Raw genomic sequence first — 19826 nt, 5'->3', positions numbered from 1 at the left:
TAGGAAATTGAGTCGGCCAAGAGTGCTAATAGTGTTAGACGGAGGCTATGAACCAAATTCCTCTAACTATACTGTACCACTAATTGATTTTGATAAGCTTTTTTTGTTGCACCAATGCATGTAAAGAGGTAATGTAACAATTCATAATTATGACACACTATTTCTTTTTATAATGGTTTTGTGATTATAGATAAAACTATCAAATCACCCATATTATAACTAGATTCATGCCAGCCAAGAAGTAATACACAAGTTTCATGGCCATCAAACTTTATTTTCTATAAAAGGAACTTTGATGCCAACTCAGAGAAAATATTGAAAGATACATTACTCTTAAATTATGTTATTCTAAAGAAGTAATTTATCTTCATCTAAATTTAAATTTGGTCATGAATATAGAGTGATATACTAAAAATATATAAAAGATGGGGGACAGTTTTTGTGATTGTTCATATTTTTCATGCCAATGTTTGGAAGATTTTATATAGAAAATCCTTCTTTTTCAAAGGGGGAAGTATGTCCTTCAGACACATGTGTAAGTACATAATAGCTAGCATTTTTGTAGCGCTTTTAAAATTTACAAAATCCTCTGTATTTGATTTTATTCCCACAACAACCCAGAGTGGGGAAGAGGGCAAGAACAGGTTGGTGAAGATGAGGAAATTGAGGCAGAATTTAAATGACTTGTTCAGAGTCACACAGCTGATAAATGCCTGTCACATAGTAGGAGTTATATAATACTTACATCTCCTCTTCCATCTCCTTGCTCCCCATTTCATCATAGCCAGTTTAATCTTCATAAGAAAGGCAAAAACGACACTTTTGACTAACCTCTTTAAATATTTCCCATGGCTTTCCTTTGAAAGAGAAATCTTATCTCCTACTATTGAATTATTACCTGGATGTTCTACACAGGATAAAATGATTTCTTGTAAAACACATGGATCTTCATAAAGACCTATATCTAAGTTTACCATTTTAGTGAAATATTTGGCTGTGGTGGCTTGAAATAGATATCAAACAGCATTCAGCCCTTTGTAAGTGCCTTTCTCCCCATAGCGACAGTGGCAGAGTAGCAGAAGAGAAGTGCTGGATCAAAGATTTTGCAGTTTGATAGTCCTTTGGGCGTAGAGGAAACAATTCTATATGGAATGAGCAGAACTAAGAAAATAATTTATACGTTGTCAACACCAAAAATGAAAATTTTATGAATTCTGATCAATGTATTGTCTCTCTAGAAAATCTCCAATGAACTTCTTGATAAAACAATGGACACATATAATATATGTGCCCCAAAAGAGACACATATTGTAGAACATGGGCATCATGTGGTTTTGTTTTCCTTAACTGTGTTTCAGAGATTTTGTGGTTCTTTCTCTCTTCTTTCGCCTTCCCCCATTTTCTTGGTTTTTATTGGAGAAGAGGAGCATAGCAGTAGTGATGCCAAAAGAAGGAAGTTGGAATGTTTTGTTTTGTTTTAATGTTCAGAAGAAAACAGAAGGAAGCACCCAAGCAGGATGGTTTTGAAAGTACTATTTAGAATTTATTGCATTCCTTCTTTTTGGAAGGGATATGATATCGAGTGATATGAAACAGATTAGTGGTATATTCTTCTGTCTTTTGAATGTTTGGGGATGGAGGGGGTATTTTATCTTCAAAATTAAAAATAAACATCCGATAGAGCATCTTTCTCAGACAACACTAAGACCAAACTAGTTTAGAATGTAAACTCATATGTAAAAGTTACAGAGAAGAATAGAAGTTGATCAATATTATCTCATAAAGAAAGAAGCAGTGGAATCTTAAACTTGGCTTGGCAAGAGATCTAACTAAGCAATTACTTCAGGAACATTTAAAAGTGAAGGTAAATGGAGGGGAACATAAAGAATACATATGGAAAAGATCTGCAAAGATTTAAGCTATCACATTTAACATTGTCTCTGGTATAATTTTAGAAGAGGTAGAAAAGTGACTAAAAGAACAGATGGGAAAAGTAGGCATAATGAAACATTCATAGAAGGAATCTGCATAATAGAACATAATCAATTGTGAAGGTGTTAGGATTGATTCACAAGGTATTTGAAGGAGCAAAAAATGCCATAGTCGGGGGAGGGAGCTATTAAATTGGAGGGGGGAAAAAAAAAACTTAAAAAACGAGTTGCTGTTGACATCTGCCTACTCTTCCAGTTATGTAAAAAAGAATTTTTAAAAATTTATCTACACATGCATACTCCATGAGTATTAATGGAAAATAGGCACAACTATCATTCCACAATTGAAAACATCTTCACCTATGAAAACATCTTCACTCAAGTACAAGATGCTAGTGCTATTGAAAAATATTTGTCATACTTTGAAAATTATTCCTTGCATATTTAAGTATTTATTTTCAAAACATATGCATGGATAATTCTTCAACATTAACTCTTGCAAAACCTTGTGTACCAGTTTTCCCCTTCCCTTAGATGGCAAGAAGTCCAATATTTGTTAAACATTGAAGTATATGTTAAATCCAATTTGTGCAGACAGGTTTTTACAATTGTCTTGCTGAACAAGAAAAATCAAATCAAACTAGGGGAAAAAATGAGACAAAATAAAGTGCAAGCAGACAACAAAGAGAATCAAAATACTATGTTGTGAATCATACTCAGTCCTCTTTCTGAGTATAGATGGCTCTCTTCGTCGCAAGATCATTGGAACTAGCCTGAATAATCTCATTCTTGAGAAGAGCCCTGTCCATCAAATTGATCATCATGTAGTCTTGTTGTTGCTGTGTACAATGATCTGGTTCTGCTCATTTCACTCAGTATCGGTTCATGTGTCTCCAGGCTCGTCATTTCTTGCAGAATAATATTCCATAACATTCATAGACCATAACTTATTCAGCCATTTCCTAACTGATGGGCATCCATTCAGTTTCCAGTTTCTTGCCACTATTCACTGAGGGCTGTCACAAACATTTTTGTACATATGGGTCCCTTACCCTCCTTTAAGATTTCTTGAAAATCCAAGCCCAGAAGAAACATGCTGGATCAAAGGGTATGCACAGTTTGATCACTTTTTGGGCATGGTTCCAAATCTTACGTGTGTTTTGAAAATAAAAAGCTTCAATTAAAAAAAGAAAAGAAAAAGAAAAAAAAATTGTCAGAAAGAACAAAATGCCATCTAAAGAATTTTCTTCTTATCCTCTATGTATATATCAGAATTATTCAAGATTCCTTACTAGATATAACAACAGTAACCCTGTTTGACCATTCTCTCTTGCTGTCAGGGAAGGCTTAAAACATGGAGATAAGATGATTGCCAGAGGAGTAAATCGTATCTAGCACAAAGTCCAGGTTGAAGAAGTCTTTCTTTTCTTTGGATGCTCAATATCTACTAATCATTTTAATTTGGACACAAATTTCTGTGCCTGCCTTGTGTCCCTTTCCTTTCCCCTTGCCCAAAATTCTCTCTCCTGACTGTTTTAGATTACCATATTGATCATACTGTCCATTCATTCAGCAGATATTTCCCTGGTCTTTGCTTGTTACCCTGGAAACAATAGAATAGGCATCTTGATTTCTTTAGTGTCTTATCCTGACAAATGATCCATTTTTTCTTGTAACATAAGTTAGTCATTCTGTGGCACAGCATAATATATTATGAAAGAAGGAAAAAGAGAAGTTAGTCAAGTACTGCCAACCACAGGGAAGCTTCTAATACCCAGGTGCATGCATGGATTCTGATTCACAAGTGCTTTTCATCCTTCTAATGATCATTGTGATATTTGGCTATCCATCTCTCCTCAACAACCATTTCAGACTGAATATGTTTTAAATTTCTCTCTCTCATCCATCTCCTCTCTACTCATATGATTCCCACCCACCTATCATTTCTCTTGTAGACAATGCCTATTGCCTACTAATTGGTCTTCTTGCCTCAGTCACTTCTTACTCTCTCCTCTACACAGGTGCCAGATATTCTGTCAATTAAACCTTTGTTGCTTCTTAGAGGAAAAAATGCAGTTGAGGTTACCATTTAAAACCTTTCCTAAACTGACACACTGTGAACCCCTTATCAAAGTAATTTTGTTATCATTGTAATCAAACTGGCCTGCTTGCAGGTTCTCAAACTCAGCATTTGATTTGCTGCTTTACTTATTTTGTATGTGTTTGTGCCTACTTGTCTGCTTTCTTACCTGGGCCTCAGCGAATGCGCCACTTCTTATTGGGAACCATTGTCTGATTCCCTAGTTGAATAGTATAACTTAATCACTTTGCAGTATTGTGTTTTTCTAGAATATAAGCTCTCTGAAGACAACTATTTATCTTGTTTTTATATCTCTGACACCCATCATAATTCAGTGAACATTTTAATAGGTCCTTAGTAAATACTTGTTGATTGAGTTGGACTGTTGGATTCCCTAGCAGAAGCACTATTCTAATTAGTTTTTTTGCTATTCAGTAGTATACATCAAGTATTTACCATATGTGAGGCATTATAATAACTTTTTTTTAATTTAATTTTATTTAATAATAACTTTGTATTGACAGAAAAGGGTAATTTTTTACAACATTATCCCTTGCACTCGCTTATGTTTCGTTTTTTCACCTCCCTCCCTCCACCCACCCCTCCAAGATGGCAAGCAGTCCTATATATGCTAAATATGTTGCAGTATATCCTAGATACAATACATATTTGCAGAACCGGACAGTTCTCCTGTTGCACAGGGAGAATTGGATTCAGAAGGTAAAAATAACTCGGGAAGAAAATCAAAAATGCAAATAGTTCACATTCGTTTCCCAATGTTCCTTCTTTGGGTGTAGCTGTTTCTGTCCATTTATCCATTGAAACTCAGTTAGGTCTCTTTGTCATAGAAATCCACTTCCATCAGAATACATCCTCATACAATATTGTTGTCGAAATGTATAATGATCTCCTGGTTCTGCTCATCTTATTTAGCATCAGTCCATGTAGGTCTCTCCAAGCCTCTCTGTATTCATCCTGCTGGTCATTCCTTACAGAGCAATAATATTCCATAACATTCATATACCACAATTTACCCAGCCATTCTCCAATTGATGGGCATCTATTCATTTTCCAGCCACTACAAACAGGGCTGCTACAAACATTTTGGCACATACAGGTCCCTTTCCCTTTTTTAGTATCTCTTTGGGGTATAAGCCCAATAGAAACACTGCTGGATCAAAGGATATGCACAGTTTGATAATTTTTTGGGCATAATTCCAGATTGCTCTCCAGAATGGTTGGATTCGTTCACAACTCTACCAACAAAGGCATTATAATAACTTGAAGGGTCACAAAAATAGTTAAGTACAAGGATCCCTGATGTCAAGGTGCTTATATTTTTATGAGAGAAGACATCACATTTAAAAAGATCTAGAAAAGGGCATTGTTAAATTGGTGATTTTGAGATATGACTCTGCTTGGCTTCTTGGACATTGTTATATTGTCAGTGATGTGGCAGGTTGGGAGTTACTAAAAGTGATATTTTACAATGCTCGTGAAGAAGTGATGTGTGCCACAAAGCAACTTCCTAGATAATTATATAACAGCAAAGCAGTTGCCATATTTGGGGGAAAAAACAATAGCTTGTATATGGAAATAGTATGAGTTCATTATAAAGCACAACTGGGGGGCAGTTAAAGCAATATAGCTTTTTATATTTATATATACATTTTACAAATTTATATATATAACTGTAAAAAGCCAGGAAACAGCTGTATTAAATAAATCAAGGTTGACCGTATTATTGAGGTAACTGAATAAAGTTTGGCACAGTGAGTCATTCTGAATTCCTTCCTCTTTTTCTATTATATAATATAAAGCATGTTGTAGTATTCTTGAGAATGTAATACAGTGGAAAGGGCAATGGATTTGGAATTGGATAACTTGGGTTCACATCCCAGTTCAGATGAAGTCATTTAACCTCTCTAGTCTGAGTTTCTTCACCTCTAGCATAAGGAGGTTGGGCTGGATCAGTTGTTTCCAACATTTTGTTGTTTTAATATTTTTCCTAATAATATGTAAAGACAATTTTTCATATTTATTTTTTTAAAAATTTAGTTCCAAATTCCTTCTACTTTCCAAGAGAGTAAGCAGTTTGATATGTTACACATTGTACAGTTGTGCAAAACATATTTCCATATTAGTTATATTATGAAAGAAGACAGACTACCTTTCCCTTCCCCCCCAAAAAAAAAACACACACACACACACACACAAAAATAAATAAATAAATAAAGTGAAGAATAATATGATTTACTCTTTATTCACACTTTATCAGTTCTTATAAGTCCTTTGTAATTGTTTTGGATCAGTAGTATATTGCTGAAAATAACAGTCATTCACACTTGATCATCATATAATATTGCTGTTGCTGTGTTCAATGTTCTCCTAGTTCTGCTTACCTCATTTTGCATCAGATGTTCATGTAAATATTTCCAGGGTTTTCTGAAAGCATCCTGCTCATAATTTTTTATAGCATCATAGCATTCCATCCCAATCATATACCACAACTTGTTCAGCCATTCCCTTGTTGTTGGGCAACTCTCAATTTCCACTTCTTTTCCAGCACAGAAAGAGCTGCTTTGTACAAGTAAATCTTTTACCCTTTTTTGGATCTCTTTGGTTTATGAACTTAGTGGTGTTGCTGGATCAAAGAGTATGCCGTTTTATTATCCTTTGGGCATAGTTTCAGATTGCTTTCCAGATTAATTGGGTCAGTTCACAACTCCATCATCAGTGCATTCTTGACTCTCTACATCCCCTACAATATTCATCATTTATCTTTTATCTTTTCAGTCATATTAGCCAATCTGATATATGTAAGATGGTACCTTAGAATGGTTTGAATTCATATTTCTCTAATCAACAACTTAGAATGTTTTTTTCATATGAATTTAAGTATCTTTGATTTCTTCTGGAAACTGTCATTTTCCTTTGACCATAATATCAATTAGGAATAACTTGTATTTTTATAAGTTTGATTCAGTTCTATAAATATTTGAGAAATGAAGCCTTTATTAGAGAGACTTGCTGCAAAAATTATTTCCCAGCTTTCTATTTTCCTTCTAATCTTGGTCTCATTGGTTTGTTTGTATAAACTTTTTTAAATTTAGTAAAATTAAAAATAACCATTTCACACCTCATAATGCTCATTGTCTTTTATTTGATAAACTGTTTTTGCTTTTCTGATTTATCTATGGTATCTCCCTTTATTTCTAAATCATTTATCCATTTGACTATATCTTGATATAGTGTGAGATGTTGTATACAGTTTGCTACCATTTTTTTTTCCAGTTTTCCCAGCAATTTTTGTCACATAGTGAGTTCTTGTCCCCAAAACTTGAACCTTTGGATTTATCAAACACGAGATTACTATGGTCATTTACTACTGTGTATTAGGTACCTTATCTATTTCACAGATCCAGTGTTTCTTAATCAGTGGCATATAGTCTTGAGGATTATCACTTTTTAAGAGTTTGAGATTACCTTCTTTTTCATCAATTCCTTTGATATTTTACAAATATTATCTCACTTGATCCTCAAAACAACTCTAGTAGGCAAAAGTAATATTATCCCCATTTTGCAGGTGAGCAAACTGAGGCAAACAGAAGTGAACTTGCCCAGGATCACACTATTTGTCTGAGGCAGTGTTTAAACTTGGGTCTTCTCGACTCTGGCATAATGCTGCATCCACTGTGTCATCCATAAGTACATATTTATATGTATTTTCAAGCTTCCTGTTTTTTGTTACATGGTCTTATAAGGAATACTACTTTGACCTGCAGTTTTGCAGTATTTTTTACAAGATAAAGTTCCTTCCTTGCACTTTGTATAATTAAGCAACTCTGCCCTTGTTCCAGAATGACTAGAAGGTACAGATTCCTTGCTGGCCAAGACCACTCTTTTAGTACTTTGTGTCTTCCAAAACAGAAAATACCTTGCCCATAAATAAGTTCTTTAAAAAAACAACTACTAACATAGTCTTTACTTAAATAACAAAAATCAGAACTTGAACCTAGGTCCTCTGACTCTAAATCTTACTTTCTCTTCCATTCTGTCTCTAAATAAATGTGTTGAATTTTATTGAATATAATTTGAGCACAAAGAGATGTTCAAAAATGAAAACTGAAATTCAAGAAGGAAGAAGTTATTTTCATTTTGGGGAGCTGAGAGCATGGAGGGTTTTTCATGTCAGAAGTGGCACCTGAGCAGGGATTTAAAAAGAGAAAATTTTCAGCAGACAGAAATGTGCAGGAAGTGTATTCCATTACAAGACTGTGGATGATCTGTGCAAATTCAAGGAAGGTGGGAGAGGGCTGGATGAACCTTGGGAGCAGCTAAACAAGGTTTATTGAAACTAAAACAGGACCATATGTGAAACAGACATGATGGAAAAGTAAGTTGGCACCAGATTGTGTAGCATTTTTAACATCAGATTAAGGAGTTTGTATTGTGTGCTTTAGGTTCAATAACATGACAGTCTGATATGTACATTAGGAATGTTAGTTCGCTTTCATGTAATGACAGGGAGAATGGGAATAACTCAGCTAGCATGGGAAGCGGTAACAGCAGGTGCATGGAATAATGCAGTGGTAGAATTAACAAGCATTCATAACCACATGGATAGAGGGGTTGAGGGAGAGGAAAGAGTCCAAAAAATAAATACAATTTCCAGCCTGTGTGACTTAGAGGAATGTCAACAAAAATGAGGAAGTTGAAATGAACATTAAATTTGAGGAGGAGGGGGGAGACTGAGTTCAGTTTTGGATATACCTTTAATACAACTTAATGGAGATATCCAGCAGGCAGAGAGAAATGTAGCTCTGGGACTCGAAGAGGAGATTGGGTGGGACTTGAGTTATAGATTTGAGTCATCTGTGTAGAGGTGATTTTGAAGCCATAATAGTATGTGAGATTGCTTAAAAGAAAGAATGTCAAGATTCTGAGGACAGAACTCTAGAAGATAGCTGTACTTGTAAGATGGGAGAAAGCCAACAGAGTCAAACAAGCCAGGGAAATAAAAAGGCAAGAGAAAGCAGGACCGGCTAAACCAGAACAAGAAGGAATTTCATAGGGTGGTGAGTAGAATCATAAGTTGTGGAACAGGCAGGGAGAGAGGAGGCTTAAGAAAAGGCCATTGGATTTTTCAGTGTCATTGTTGACCAAGGAGAGTTAAGTACATTGTCATTAAAATAATAAAGTTGAAACCAGATTCCAGAGTTTGGAGGAGTGGATAAATGAATGTAGCAACCAACAGCTTAATTTTCTTGAAATTTAGCAGTAAGCTTAATAGAGAACTATTATATCAGGGCATTCCAGAAGTCTTAAAGTAGTTTTATGCTACCATGCTTTAAAACTTAAAGGCATAAGAGAAAATTGACAAAATTGGAAATTGTCAGATAGGTGGTAAAACAACCAAGAAAAACGGCCAGGTAAGTCAAGAGAAGAAAGAATTACAAGGATGGAGCGAGGGGTCAGTGGAAAATTATGGAATAGTCAAGTTTAAAGTCTAATATTAAAGCTTAGCAGTGCCCTAAGACTTTGATGTTTGGGAGAGTAGCATGGCTATGAAAGGGGACCCTTAAGAGAAGGAAGGTAATATGAGCAGAGGGAAATGGTCCAGGGAGGGGAGGAAATTGAAGTTGAGAACATGCAAGACAAATCAGTTGCTCAGTCCCAGAGGACACAGGAGGGAAGGGCTGGATCAGAGGCACCAGGAAGGTGTTAAGTGGAGCTTAGAATAAATGGAGCTGCTTCATCCTCTGAGATTACCTGCCCTTTCCTCTGAATAAGAGAGATTAAGATAAGAAGAGAAAACAAGATGGGGAAGCTAGGCCATCTGCCAAATAAGGTGGGTCTAAAAAGTTGATTTGGGGAATTAAAAAGAGGTTTCACATAGCCACTATATGTTGGGGGAGTTTTCAGAGATTTAGGAATCTAGACTGAGTTGGAAGGGCTGTTAGACCAAATAAAAGATTATTGCTAATATGAATTTGGTGGACCTAGTCACTACAGTCTATAACTTCCTTCTGCAACTTTTTTGGCTCTGAGGTAGCGGCAGAGAAAGTAGAGGAATACATCTCAAAGACATGTTAAAAGGGGTGGTAGCAGGCACTTGGATCCAAGTTTTAAACAGTTATCTGTAGAGAAGTCATCACACAAATGTATTTAAGCAATTTTTTTTTGGGGGGGGGAGGGGTTGAAACATAGTTCTCCAATATAAACAAATGTAGGGCAGTTAGGTGGCGCGGTGGTTAGAGCACTAGTCCTGAAGTCAGGAGGACCTGAGTTCAAATCAGACACTTTAACACTTTCTAGCTCTGTGACCCCAGGCAAGTCACAACCCCAATTGCCTCAGCAACATATATGCATATAAGCAAATGCATATTGCTTTGCAGGACGTAAAATACACCTGTGGATAGCCCTATACACAGATGAAGAGAGGTATTTGTTCAACTAACATTGACCACCTACTTTATACAGCTAAGTAGTCTGGGAAAATAATCAGCCAATTCTAGGCAAAATAGAGAAATAGGTGGTTTGCTTTCAGTATACCTCTTCCATTTCTCCCTTTACTGGAATTTTCTTCCCAGCCTTTAGCTTTAAACTTCCTTAAAGTCTTCTCTCCAAACAGATATACATTTGAACTGAAATTTGTTCAAATTGAGTGCTGAGATACCATGGGTTATAATAACCACCAACAACCAGACTGTGATATGCTCCTAGGGAGCCAGGATACAGTATTTTTGCCCACCATTATTGAAAATTGGCTGCAATCAAAAGAATCATTAGGTTCTACCAACCTTAGATTTTGCCCTATGAAGAACAAGGAAGGGCTGAAAAAGTCCTCTAAAAAAAATTGGGTCTTGAGAGGGTAAGTGATTTGCCTGTGACTATACTACTAACATGTGTTCCAGGCAGGATCTGAACCCAAGTCTGGGCTGGCCCTCTATCCACTAAGTTGGACTATCTTATCAGGGGAATCTTTTATTGTAACCAAATTATATAGTAGCCTAAGACCATCCATGAAGGTAAAGCTGCGAAGCTTGTCCTGGCATCATACATTCTAAAGGAATCCCTGCTTCTATAGAAATCTTAAAGAACTCCTCTAATATGTATGGCTTCTTAGGTCATCTATGACAAAATTACAAAATGACCATTTAATAATGAAGGAGATTTTGAAATGTGAGTGCAAGTGAGGAGCCTGATGAACCATTCAGATAGAATTGTGCTCAGTGATTTCCAAATTTCAAAGACTTAATAGAAAATTAGCTATTTAATTTCCCCCAAGTCTCTTTTAACAAATCAGTCATCCTTAGCCTTATGATTAAATCAGGTTTACTACCATATTATTGCTAAACTTATTCTCATTGTGCATCTTCCTTTCCCACTTTAATCTTAGGGCCAAGGGTCCTCAAACTACGGCCATGGGCCAGATGCAGTAGCTGAGGACGTTTATCCCCCTCACCCAGGGCTATGAAGTTTCTTTATTTAAAGGCCCACAAAACAAAAGTTTTTGTTTTTACTATAGTCCGGCCCTCCAACAGTCTGAGGGACAGTGAACTGGCCCCTATTTAAAAAGTTTGAGGACCCCTGTCTTAGGCCTTTCCCTACTCTTTTTCAGATCCTTATTGCTATCTTGCTGAACATGCACAAATACTCTACTTGCTAATCTCTGCCTCTACTCTTTCCCTCTTCTAGTATGTTTTGAAAAAAACATATTAAACTTGATCTAAAACTTTCAGCAGCCCCTGACTTTTTACAGAATGAAGGTCCATACATCTTAGCTGACAACTCAGAGCCCTCCACAATTGGTGAGACCAGCATTTCCAGCCCTAGTTCTAACTCTTCATCTAGCAGGATACATCACTGACTTTTGTTCCCCTTTCCCTAAAATTCTGTTGCCTTTTCTGTCTATATTATCTAAATTGCTATTTATAAGTTTTTGGTTGTTTGCAATTGCAGTTGGTAAAACATATTTCTATAAAAATATTGTTGTAGATTGATTAATTTTCTTTGCAGGGCTTTCAAATTTTTCTAATATGTAATGCACCTTATTATATGTTATGGACCACCCATTATTACAGACTTTGGTTGAATATAGTCTTAATTTTAAAATGCAAAAACCATTAGCTTATAGACATTCAAAACAGTATCAGATCAATGCCAGCCCTAGTGTGCTGGCTCTCTTTTATCATTTCTTTGAGAACCTGGATTCTGAATCCCCACTTAAGATATTTAAAAGAAATCTAAGGGATTGTACAGTAAACTTTCGCCTGGAGCATTAACCTAAGCACAGGCTTTGGGGCATTAGATTAGCTTAAATGTATTTTTTCCCTGCAGGCTCAATGTAATGTGTGTCTTTGGGTACCACTCAACTGACCCCAGGAAACCTGGATCCTTCCAGGCATCAGGGCTACATCACACTGGGCTGTCCACATCTCTTGTGTGCTTTTGTACTATTTGTGTTAGTTAGTTAGTGTAACTAGTGTTAGTTAGGAATAAGGCAGAAATCCCTTTTGATCTGACTCCTTATGTTTCTTCAGTGGGCCTCAGTCTTGGATGAAGTAAGAGAATGAGAGAAGTGTTTCATGTTAAGCATATCTCACTCATGCTCTGCTCATGGATCCAGTAACACTGGTATAAATCCCCTGCAGGTGATAAATAGTTAAGTCAAGCATTCAAGGCAGGAGCCATCTTTTAATACAAGCTCTATGTGCCAGTTGCCCATCAAAAATTCCCTTTTTTTATATTTGTCCTTCCATGATGTATTGACGGTTGACTTTTAACAGCTGCACAGGTCTTCTCAGGTCTCTGGTTTTAGAGGCCAACTGCTCATTAAGCTAGACTTGCTATTGAAGCTTTGATTCACTCTTGATTTGGATATGAGCTCAAATTTGACTCTTTATAAGATTGTATTGAATCCTACTCATAAGGATTGTGAACAGACTTTGCCTAATCTCCATGAACCCTCACCTCTACTAAGTTGTGAAGCTTAACTTTTTATTAAAGGAACAAGAATTTAATTTCATATGTTTTGAGTTTCATTGTCTTTATAGATATGTAATTTATATGTAATAGTTATTTGTCATGATTTTCCCTTTTGAATTGCAGTAAAATCTCACATCTTCTGGTAAAAGATTTTTTTTAAAGCTATGCTAAAAACAGTTAAGAACATGAAATAACTATACCTTCCTTCTCTTACCAACATAACATATCCTTAAAATATTTCTTTTTTGTTGTTTTTAGTTTTCCATTCGTTTACCTACGTGCATGTAGTTCTTCCTTTGTTACCACAAAAGAATTTTAGATCTACCCTAGAGTTTTTCAAAAACAAATTGATATGACTGACAAACTTTAAAATTAACGTTGTTTTCCTTTATGAAGTCATAACTATTTTAGATATGTTCATTTTTATTCAGGAGACCTCAATCACATTGTTTGTATAGTATATAGCTCATAAGACATATCACCTCTGCTTTCACAGGACAACAATCGAGATAGCTTTGATTGGGCTCTACAAAGTAGGGATTTGTATTTTCATGTGCAATTCCCTCCATTAATTTTTGCATGTGGGGATGATCGTTTTGTTTGTATTTGAGTTTAGTTTTTTTTTTTTTAAATTAATGTAGGATTAAAAGTTGCTCCTCAATTGGAGCCATGTGTTTTTTGTTTTTGTGTTTTGTTTTTGTTTTTTGGATTGACGTTGCTCTTAGGAAACATTTTTTAGTTATGTTCCCTTCCTCTTTGAGAAAACAAAGAGTTTGGTATATATTTATGTATGTGCAATTGTGGGGAAAAAAATTCTATATTAACCATTTTGCAAGAGAAATAGACCAAAAATCAAAAAAATAAAATCTGCTTTAACCAGCATCCAGACATCAGTTCTTTAGAGAGGTGGGTAGTTTTTTATTTTTTTATTTTTTATTTTTTGGTCATAAATCTTTCAGAATTCTCTGAGATCATTGTATTGCTGAGAATAGCTGAATTATTCACACAGCTTCTTCCATTCTTTTTTACCAGTTTTTTCATCCTTTTCTAGGCACCTAATGCATTCTAATTCAGATTATATTTCTTTGAATCTGTGACGTACTGAATTTACAAGATTGTAAACTCTTTCAAATCAGGGTTTCCACACACAGACACTGTATCCACAGCACCTAGCACACACACAGTACCTATAGTAATTGTTTAATAAATGGTTTTTACATGTAGTTTATTATAATTCTATATCTTAAATAAGACAGTTTCCACTATGCTTTGTTCCTACATATATCTCTGTACTGTTTCTAATGAGCCCAGGAACTAAATAGGTAAACCTGTCTTGTGGCACTGGGAGAGGAAATATTGTGGCAGATGACCATTTATAAAGGGAGCAGAATGAGAGTTTGTGGCCATAATACCCTAAATGCTATTGAAAATAGTTTTCATAGGTGTCTGATGCTTTGCCACTATAAATAACCAAAATTGTAAGTTTACGCCAATATTTGGATTCTTAAAGTTTTATCTTCTTATAATTAGACCTTTTTATTGGTTTCCTTTCTTTAAAAAGAGCACTCATTGAAGCATTTTTCTTAGTGTTCATTTTTAGAATCAAAGAAATGTCTTGGAACTGTCAATTTATACTCATGCTGAGAAACCATCCAAAAATATAAAGATAGAGGAATTCTTTTGCTGGATTTGTTTTTACAACAGATTAAAATGCTGGTCCCATCAATAATTGAAAATTTTATCTCCCCAGTTCTAATAATTGACTTTATAGGGTTTGGTTTTTTTTTGTTTATTTGTTTTTTTGCTGAGGCAATTGGGGTTAAGTGACCTGCCCAGGGTCACACAGCCAGGAAATGTTAGTGTCTGACATCAGATTTGAACTCAGGTCCTCCTGACTTCAGAGCTGGTGCTCTATCCACTGTGCCACCTAGCTGCCCCAGTTTTGTTTTTTTTTTTGTTTTTGTTTAAGTTTAACAAGTATTTCTCAGACATCTACCATATATGCCAGTCGATGTCTTAAGCATTTTACAACTTAGCTCATTTGTTCCTAACAAAAAAAGCTATTATTATCCCCATTTTACAAATAAAGAGTAGATTGCTGAAGTTAAGGGACTTGGCCAGGTATCTATTTACCTACACTTCTGTATCTTGCTCCTTTCAAATGTAATTCTTTATTAATTGAATATGTAAATACGGAATCCCTTTACAAAAAAAAACATAGAAAGTTGGTAATTAACATTTCATTTTTTCTTTTTTTTTTTTTTTTCAGCTGCTTTTCTAACCCAGACTGTGTGTCTAGATGATACAACAGTAAAATTTGAAATATGGGATACAGCTGGACAAGAAAGATATCATAGCTTAGCACCAATGTACTACAGAGGCGCACAAGCAGCAATAGTTGTATATGATATCACAAATGAGGTAAGTATAAAGTGACTACAGTTTATACTTGGGTAATTAGGGAGCATGAGAAATACCTGTCCTTGAATAAGGAAGTGTCTGGCCACAGATATTTCCTAGCTGATAGCCTGGGAACTTCTTGTTTTGCCTCCATTTCATTATTTGTAAAATAGGGATCAATAAAAGTACTTAACTCCAGTGTTTCATGAGAAACAAATAAGATAATAATTGTAGAACAGTTAAGCACAATGACTGGGTCCATTTTAAGCATTGTTAATCAAGAGAAATTCTGAAACACCTATATGAAAACATGGGAAGCAACCAAATATATTTCTTCTGCCAAATTTTTATTATGTAAAGAAATTGATTTTTTTTTTAAAAAAATTTGTTGAGCGGTACTATAAATAATATAGAAGAATTTATTTCTGACAAGCTTGTATCTAACAATTTTAAGAGGCCTGTTTTAGTGATAAATTAACTAGCTTAAATGACTCTCAGTTGGTGATTTTGTGTGTGTGTGTGTTTTTTCCCCCTTTCCAATTATCCAGGAATCCTTTGCAAGAGCAAAAAATTGGGTTAAAGAACTTCAGAGGCAAGCAAGTCCTAACATTGTAATAGCTTTAGCAGGGAACAAGGCTGATCTAGCAAATAAGAGAGCTGTAGATTTCCAGGTATGTTATATTAACTTGAAAGCATTTATACTTTTTTTTTAATTATTTAAAATAATTTCAATTTTCATGGTATTTTAACTTATTAATTTACCATGGACTTTTAGTAATATTTAATAAAGATGGGCATGGTAAGAGGATGGATCTGACTCATAATAATTGATCTTTAAGCACTCTGACACTGGTTTAAAATGTTCTCATTATAATGTATAGAAAGCTACAGTTGTCTGTTCAGAAGTCTTGAAAGCCAACTCGAACTTGATTTTTCTTAAAGCCTTTGCTCAGACAACCAATCTTTCATTGGGATGGTACGGTTGGGGGAGGGGATAATTTTGTTGCATTTGTTTGATTTTATTGTTTGTTGAATTGGAGAACGTTGTTATATGAAGAAGGTAGTTGCACACAGCAGTAGGATTTGCAAATGACATTACTTGCAATTTTTTTTTTTAATGTTTTCAAAAGTAGAAAACAGTTACATACTGGTCTTTTCTGAGATAATCACCCTCCTTATGCTGTACTTCACATCTTACTGTTGTACATAATATCTTGATTCATTTCACTGAGTCCATTGACCCCATGCTTCAAATGTTTTCCCTCTTCTCCTTTGATTTTTCAAGAATCTAAAGGATCTTTTCAAGACCGAACTCCAGAATTCTTCCTTCAGTGGACTCTCAAAGTTATTAGTGTCTAGTCTCCTCCTCCTTCCCACCACTGAGAATTTATTAGTATATCCTTTAGTCCTTAGATATAGGACCTTGTAATTTCCCCCAGTAGAATATAAGCGCTTGAATAGAGAGCCTATTTTACTTTTTTATTCTATGATTTGTTAGTTGATTTCAAATATGTAATTTATTATTTAGAAGTCCTCACTAGAATTTAAATGGTGGTTTGTGTATATATACACATCTAGACAGGGTATCAAGTCTGGCATTTTGCAATATACTCACTATGTGACCATGGGCAAGTGTTTTAACCTATCAATGCTCAACTCACAATCAAAAGATCTTAAGTCTGCGTAACTGGAGAATTTTTACACTAATGAAATCATAGGCCTGACCACTTGGCACCAGAACCATAAAGCCTTTTTAAAGCTCAGATAAATGGTGGGAAACTGGCATTGTCCATTTGTCTGTTTTGTTTCTTTTGCCTCTATGCAACCAAAGACCTTAAAAGAAAAAATGTTCATCAATGTCTCTGACCTCAACCCATTTTACCCTGGGGTTCTACTTATTTCTTTCAACAGCAAACCCCAAAATTTCATTCTTTGATATTCTCATTCTGTCTGTCTCTCCCTCCTGCCCCCAAACCTTCCCTCTCAGCAGGATTCTTACATATTCTGGACTTGACTTCCAGAAAGAATGTTATATCCTTCTTCCTTTACTCTACTTTTTGAGAACACTCTACAACTCTTTAGTAGGATTAAATAGTTCTACTCGTCATTACTGAGAAAAATATAGGAGAATTGGAATATGGTGGAAAGTAAAACATAATAGTGCCTGTTGTCTGGTTGATTCAGATCTTTCTCCCAGTTTTCTCTGTAATCAACTGGCCCAGTCTTTCTGAGATCAGGAGTTCTAACAAATTTTAGATTTTATAAAAGCTATGAAAATTTGGTTTTCTCTCTCCTTATATATTTCTCTTGTGCCCTTCCATACGTGGTCTTTATTCATATATTTATACTTGATAGGAACTACTCATCTCTGTCACCTTAAATATTATAGCTATGAACCTATGACATTCTTATCTCTACTCCCTTCCATAGTCTCCAGAAATATTTATATGATTTGGCTTTTCTTCTCTGTTGTCCTAGATTGGCATCTAGAGTGCCATCTTTCTGAAATATGTTCTCAGGACCTATTGGTCTAACATACCATGTTATCAAGATCTTGAGGATTTTTTCCTATCATTAATGATTTCCTATAATCTTCTGTTCCTCTGTCACCATTACCAAGGCAATCTCCCCTCCCCATTTTCAGCACCTTTCTTTCTTTTCCCAACCCAAATTTCTACTTCAGGGCTCCTTTTTAAAGTAGAGATAGGACACATACATACCTTTGGATTAATTAATATTGAATATCTTTTCCTGATCCACCTACTAATTGCACTTCCTTATATTCAACTTTCAGACTCGTTTTCATGTGCTGCTTTTACTCTATTTTAAGTGATAGAGACTCAGTTTTCATGAAAGGAAAAAAAAAATCTACACACAAGCAATAACACATTAAGGCTTGTTATAGCACAATGTCAAGCAGAATTCTTTGTATAAAGTAAGAGTAGTTTTTATCTTAAACGTATTAACATTGAAAGCAAATTCCTTATGATTAGAAATTAAATAGTTATGTTAAATATAAATAGTTCTATTAAAGAGAAGTTTACAAAATTATGTAAAATATATTCCAAAATAGAAAAGATTGGAATTTTTGTTGAACTATAAATATTTTTGCCAAAATCTAATGAAATTTCTCTATTCCATTGTAACAAAATTCAAACCAACAATAGGTAAGAGGAAAATAGAAGGTAATGTATGGGGGGAATAAAACATATAATGAAAAAAATCAATTTTTTTTTAACAGGAAGCACAGTCTTATGCAGATGACAACAGTTTATTATTCATGGAGACATCAGCTAAAACATCAATGAATGTAAATGAAATATTCATGGCAATAGGTAAGATTAGCTTCTATTTTTAAATAACAAAAGTTAGCATAAAAATTTTTTCTAAAAATTGGTATCTATTTACTCTTTTCTTTTTATTGTCTTGGACTCCATTTATAGTGTGCTGTTTTCAAAGCTCCCTTCACAAGGTTTTTTTTGTTTGTTTTTAATAATAACATTCTGCCAGTTATTATCACTTGATGAATATTTGAGTTTATATTCCAGGAACTCTTTATTTCTTCCCTAGGTACTCTACATGCACTTCAAATGAGCTTTTATCAAAGAATGAGTTCCTGTTCCCTATACTTGGAGATAAAGTTTTAATAGGGACTTTGTAGTATTTTATGGTTTACTACAAAAATAAAACTTTTCTTAATTTCATTAAATTATAACTTCCCTTATATTTAAGAAAAAAATGAGTCTTTTCACATAAACAAACCGTTTTTATGGGCTTTGAATTTAAAAGCCCTTCTATGCTTGCTTTTTAATCTTCAATTGCCTGATACCATAAGGCCTTAAATTGGCTTCTTAGTTTTCTTAGCAAAGTATGGTGCTATGAACCTGAGAACATGTGATCTTTTTCTCCCATTTAGCTATTTGTCTAGCAGTGTACTTTCTAAATTCATTCAGATTTCCTCCTTTTATTAAAACAGTGCCCTATATCCAAACATGGTTAGGACTCATTAAAAATTAAAATATATATATATATAACATGTAGCTTATCCCATAAACCACATCGTCCAGTGTTATTAAATCTCCCCACCCTCTTAGCTGACAGGTAGTCCAATACATGTTAAATATGTTGAAATACATGTTAGATCCAGTATATGTATACATATTTATACAGTTAACTTGATTCACAAGAATATTCAGATCATGAAGGAAGAAAAAGAAAAACAAAAAAAGAAAACAAAATCCAAGCAAGTAACAACAGAGAGTGAGAATGCTATATAGTCTTCTACACTCAGTTCCCATGGTTCTCTCTGGGTACAGATGGCTCTCTTCATTACTGCACAAGTGGAACTACTTTGAATCATCTCATTGTTGAAGAGACTCACGTCCATCAGAACCGATCGTTGTATAGTCTTGTTGCCATGTATA

The 19826-nt window shown here is 34.8% G+C and overlaps 1 protein-coding gene across 1 annotated transcript in view; it reads left to right on the top strand.

The window, feature by feature from the left end:
• RAB5A (RAB5A, member RAS oncogene family) overlaps positions 1–19826 on the top strand; it is a 39082-nt gene that overhangs the window by 15794 nt on the left and 3462 nt on the right. The window contains exons 3-5 of the mRNA XM_051963265.1: positions 15272–15423; positions 15951–16073; positions 18644–18737. Coding sequence (XP_051819225.1) covers positions 15272–15423; positions 15951–16073; positions 18644–18737 — 369 coding nt within the window. The remainder of the gene's footprint in view (positions 1–15271; positions 15424–15950; positions 16074–18643; positions 18738–19826) is intronic.

Source organism: Antechinus flavipes, chromosome 5 (genome assembly GCF_016432865.1).
Source record: "Antechinus flavipes isolate AdamAnt ecotype Samford, QLD, Australia chromosome 5, AdamAnt_v2, whole genome shotgun sequence".
Lineage (NCBI taxonomy): Eukaryota > Metazoa > Chordata > Mammalia > Dasyuromorphia > Dasyuridae > Antechinus > Antechinus flavipes.
The sequence above is the reverse complement of the archived record's forward strand: the minus strand, read 5'-3'. Positions and strand labels throughout refer to the sequence as shown.